Below are 4,802 nucleotides of genomic sequence, written 5' to 3' on the forward strand. Positions count from 1 at the left end.
AGACTCCGTCTCAAAAAAAAAAGACATCAGGAGTGAAGCTGTGCCAGCTGGATGAGTCAAAAGGCTTCTGGGGAGAGGAAGCTCACATCGGCATTGACTTTGAGCAAGGGTAGGATTCTGGTGGTCAGAGAAGAGACTAGAAGGCATTCCAGGCAGAAGGTTCAGCGTTACCAAAATTCGAGGCCAGTAGGTTCATGCTTGTGAGGCTGAGGCCGACCTGGCTGGCACAGAGGGCACTGGGAGGGAGGGAATATGAGCAGAGGGGAATGAGTGCTGAGATCACAAGTGGAACTTTCTCCTGAGAGCTGGGGGTTATATTATGTTTGGACTGGATGGGGGCAGACTGAGGCTGGGATCTATGTGGAGTGAGGTCGGGAAGGAGATGCTGAGCCAGGGCCAGGGCTGAGAAGCCAGGAAGAGAAAATATGGCAAGGACTTCAGAGGTGGGAGGGCAGGACCGGCAGCCCTCACCTGTGGGGGATGGTGAAGGGGACAAAGGAGGAGTGTCGGAAGGTCTCCAGGATGAAGGCCTCCAAGTAGGGCAGCTGGGGTCTGTCAGAGAGCCAGGGTCGCCGCCCCCTGCCAATCACAGCATCTGTAGAACACAGAGGGCAAGCAGAACTTATGGGCTGCCCTAACTGCCCCATGAATTTTCCCCTCTTATACCCCATGTCACTCTATATAAGACTGTCTATTCACAAGTTTGCGACCCCACTAAGCCCAGGGCTTGCACACAGTAGGCACATAACAAGTGTTTGTAGACTGAAAGCACAAACTGGGTCTCAAGGCTTCTCCTGGCCATAGAGTTGGGGGCCCCCATGTACCCAGCTCCTTCTGGATCTTCCTCTGTATCTCGGGCCTGGTCACAAGGTACATGAGGCTCCAGGAGCTGGCTGTTGCAATTGTGTCAAATCCTGAACCGTGTAGGGTAAGGTGAGAAAGGAAGGAAGACAGAAACAAGGAAACCAGCATTTCCCAATTATCTACTATGTGTGTATCCAGCATTAGCTTTCTCTCGCCCTAGCCCGTGAGTTTCCTGAGGACAGAGGCTGGGTCTTTTCAACATAAACTTGAGATACAGGTTTCAGAATTAGCTGCCAGAATTACAGGGGCCTAGACTGACAGGCCAGAGAACACTTTATTGTTCAGATGGGGAAACTGAAGCCTAGGGGAGGAGAAGGACTTTACTGTGTCTCCACTGGGAATTGGTGGCACAGCCCAGGCTCAAACCCTGATCCTAGGCCATGTCTCAGTATGTTGTACCATCTGGTGTAGGGTTGGCGGGTTGTTTGATGGACTGAGGGACTGGGCAAGACTGTGGGTGAACAGCAGGCATTGTTGGATGGAGGGGCAGGGTTCTGACACCTGCTCCGAAGATGTCATTGACAAGGTTGACAGTCTTCTCCTAGGGGATGAGGTTGCCGCTGGCTCTAGGCCCCTTCTTGCTGTGCTTGAACAGGGCACCCGTGATGTCCTGGACACTGTTCTGAGGGGGCACACGCTTAGAGGTACCCCTGGCACTTCCAAGGTCAAAGGCTGAACATTGCTCCACACCCCTCGCCTGTCCCTGGGGGCTACTCCTCCCACTTGGTCTCTAGGCAGGGGGCTGTAGCTCGCAGCAGGAGCTGGTAGCAGCCCTGGGTATGACGTAAAGTGTCATTTTATGCCCCATTGACCCTTCTTTCCAGTAACCCCAGGGGTCCAATTTCAAAGGAGGAAAAGGTTAGTGTGAACACGGGGAAGCAATGTGATACCAGAGTTGGGGATTAGCCTCTGTTGAGATTCAGGTTTCTGCAGAATGAAAGCTTTCTCACTCATCGGCCCCCTACATTGCAGGGCTCTGCTAGGGCCCCATTTCCAGGACTTTTTTCTTGGGGGCTTTGAGGAGCCCTGAGAAAGGGGCTTCAAGGATGAGGAAACTGAGGCCCAGAGAAGGGGAAGAGTTGGCTCCAGGTAACACCGCTGGTCTGAGGTATCCAGAGCCTTCCTAGGCCTTGGCAACACAGCAGCTGTGTGAGCATGCTAGAGCTGGGAGGGAGGGGCCGTACCCAGGCCCTGCAAGGTGCCCCTCGCCACCTGTACCCCGGGCTCACCTTGTCAAAGTCCTGATAGTGTTCCTGGACTGTTTTCTGCAGGAACCGCTGGAACCTCTGGTTGAAGGCCTTGAACCTCTGCAGGGCAGGGTTGGGCAGGTAGCGAAGGATGGGGAAGAAGTCCACCGGGTTCCCGGAGGAGGCACTCTCCACGAACTCATGACTGTTCTTCACGAGGCTGAGCATCTCATCACTGCTCTCGGGGAAGTGCTGTCCAAAGCACATGGCACCAATGACGTTGGCCACTGACACCACCACTTGATTGTAAGGGTCGAAGTGCCCAGGCCCTACCATCAGCTCCTGCAACCTGTTGATCAGGGCCTCAGCCTCCTTGCTCACATGCTCCTCCTGCTACCTGCAGGCTGGGTCAGAGGCGATGGAGAAGGTGTTGAGGGCTTTCTGGGCCAGGTGCCGGCGGGCAGCCCACACCGGTCCAGAGTCTGGGCTGAAGGACATGCTCTGGCCATCAGTGATGAAGGTGAAGCTGTAGAGGTCAGGCCGGCCCTTGAAATCGTCACCCTGCCGCACCAGGGCCTGCCGGATGGTATCCAGGCTGCTCAGCACCAGCACGGGTGTGGAGCCAATGCGGATCTGCAGCACGTCTCCATAGAGCTGGTTCATCCTTGACAGTGCCAGGTGTGGGTTTTTCCCCAGGGTCAGCACATGCCCGAGCAGGGGCCAGCCCCATGGCTCTGGTGGACTTTTCAGGCCTTTGGGGACCCGAGGTCTCGAACCCCTGAGCACCCAGAATACCAGGCAGAAGATGGCAGAGGCCAGGAGAAGCTCTGTGGCCGAGAAGGGAACAGACTGGGACAATGCCATCTGTACCAACTACAGGGAAAAAGGAAGGAGGGACCAGGCTGAGGGTTGAGATGGAGACATTCATTCATTCATTTCCTCAGTCATTTGATAAACACTGATGTGTGTTCTGTGCTTGGCTCCCAGCTGGATACCAGAAAGACTAAGATTCATCTACCATGTGTCCTGTGCCCCCAGAGCTCACCCTTTGAGCATCACAGAATCTGAGAGCTGACAAGAAGCCTCAAGATTCCCAGCCTGAACCCTGGCTTTCTCCTCCACTCATCCTCTCAGTTTCTGCTTCTGGGGCTGGAGTAGAGGCAAGTGACCACCCCAAAACGGGGAAGCCAAGGACAGCACCCTTGTCAGCCCTTGGCACAGCATGCATGTGTGGCACAGGACCAAAGGGTCCCTGCCAGTGCTGGCTTCCTACTGATACCATCTACACACCCAGGGGACCGGGAGCTCCCCCTACCCAGTGACACTGAGGAGGCCAAGGTCCCAGGGCTGATTCAAATAGCCTGTGATGCCCCCTTCCCAGGGCGCTCTTTATCAATACCAGGAAGGGCATCTCCTCCAGGGATGAGTCCCCATCCTCTCACAGTCTTGGAGGTTGAGGTTGGGCTGCAGCCAGGGCCAGGACTGCCCTTGTGCTAAGGGGGAAGCCCTCCCCATCTCTCTCCTTAAAAATGGCTTAGTCCAAACTGCTCATTTAAAATGGGGAAACACAAGTCAAGAGCTGAGTAGCAAAACCTGAATCCAGGCCCCCTACACCTAGCCCAGGCTCCCCATCTTTCTGTCTCCACTAGCTTCCAAGTTCTATAATTGGGGATCCCAGAGATTAGAAACTGGTCCCAAGAAAGCTACCTGTAGAGGCAGGTGCTTGAGATTAGCAGAGTTGTAGTGGCTGGTCTGGAGCATCTGGCTCTAGGTGGGTGGCCTTTTTATAAACACCACCTGCTATCAGATTGGCCTGGTTGTCCTGGTCACCTAATATCAAAGCTGGATCACTGAACAAAGTTGGAAGGATCAACCCTTGACCTTGGGCCATGATCCCTCAACTCCACCTACTACCCAAGGCCCAGGGTGACTCTTTGGGGATAGGCCAGAAGAGGTGCTGGGTCCCTGGGGATGAAGGTACAGCTTTCTTCAGGGTTCAGGGTAGGGAGTCTATTTCTCTGAAGAGTAGGGTAGGGTCTGGGAGTGTGGGTTAGGCCTTTGGACTGATCTGGGCTTCTTTCCCATGCACACATGAGGAAGAGCTCTGCCAGGGCACTCAGTCTAGGCCAACCAGGCTCACGGCCCCTCTCCAGAAGGATGTTCTTCTGTATATCCTCCAACAACCTGCAAAACCAGACAATAAATGGGCATGTTCCAGCCACTCCTGATTTTCAGCCCAAGTCCCCAAGTGGAAAAGAAGAGATGATAAGGATTTTGCGTACTAAAGAGAGGCCTCCCTCATGCAAAAAGAGACATAACCAAATACAATATGTGAACCTCGACTGGATGCAGCATTTAACCAAAAAAAATTTTAAAAATTTACAAAAGGCTTTTTGGGGACAATTGGGGACATGTGAGCATGGACTGGAGATTAGATGACATTCTGGAATAAATGTTAATTTTTTTAGGTGTGAACAGAGTGTCATGGTATGTGGGAGTGTATCCTTGTTCTTAGGAGATTAATGCTGCAGTGTGGAAGTGTCAAGGTCCCTGCAACCTCCTTTTGAATGGTTCTGTTAAAAAATGTATACCTTTAGGCCAGGTGCGGTGGCTCACACCTGTAATCCCAGCACTTTGAGAGGCCGAGGTGGGCGGATCACCTGAGGTCAGGTGTTTGAGACCAGCCTGGCCAACCTGGTGAAACCCCATCTCTACTAAAAATACAAAAATTAGCCGGGCGTGGTGGCGCAT

The 4,802-nt window shown here is 53.5% G+C and overlaps 1 protein-coding gene across 1 annotated transcript in view; it reads right to left on the minus strand.

Moving 5' to 3' along the window:
• LOC105505164 (cytochrome P450 1A2) overlaps positions 1-3,803 on the minus strand; it is a 6,539-nt gene extending 2,736 nt beyond the window's left edge. Inside the window, 5 exon segments of the mRNA XM_011932897.1 lie at positions 472-595; positions 825-914; positions 1,366-1,486; positions 2,094-2,924; positions 3,759-3,803. Of these exon segments, the coding sequence (XP_011788287.1) occupies positions 472-595; positions 825-914; positions 1,366-1,486; positions 2,094-2,915 (1,157 nt within the window). The 5' untranslated portion in view covers positions 2,916-2,924; positions 3,759-3,803.
• Positions 3,804-4,802: the final 999 nt, after the last annotated feature.

This window comes from Colobus angolensis, unplaced genomic scaffold, assembly GCF_000951035.1.
Source record: "Colobus angolensis palliatus isolate OR3802 unplaced genomic scaffold, Cang.pa_1.0 Scaffold99, whole genome shotgun sequence".
Lineage (NCBI taxonomy): Eukaryota > Metazoa > Chordata > Mammalia > Primates > Cercopithecidae > Colobus > Colobus angolensis.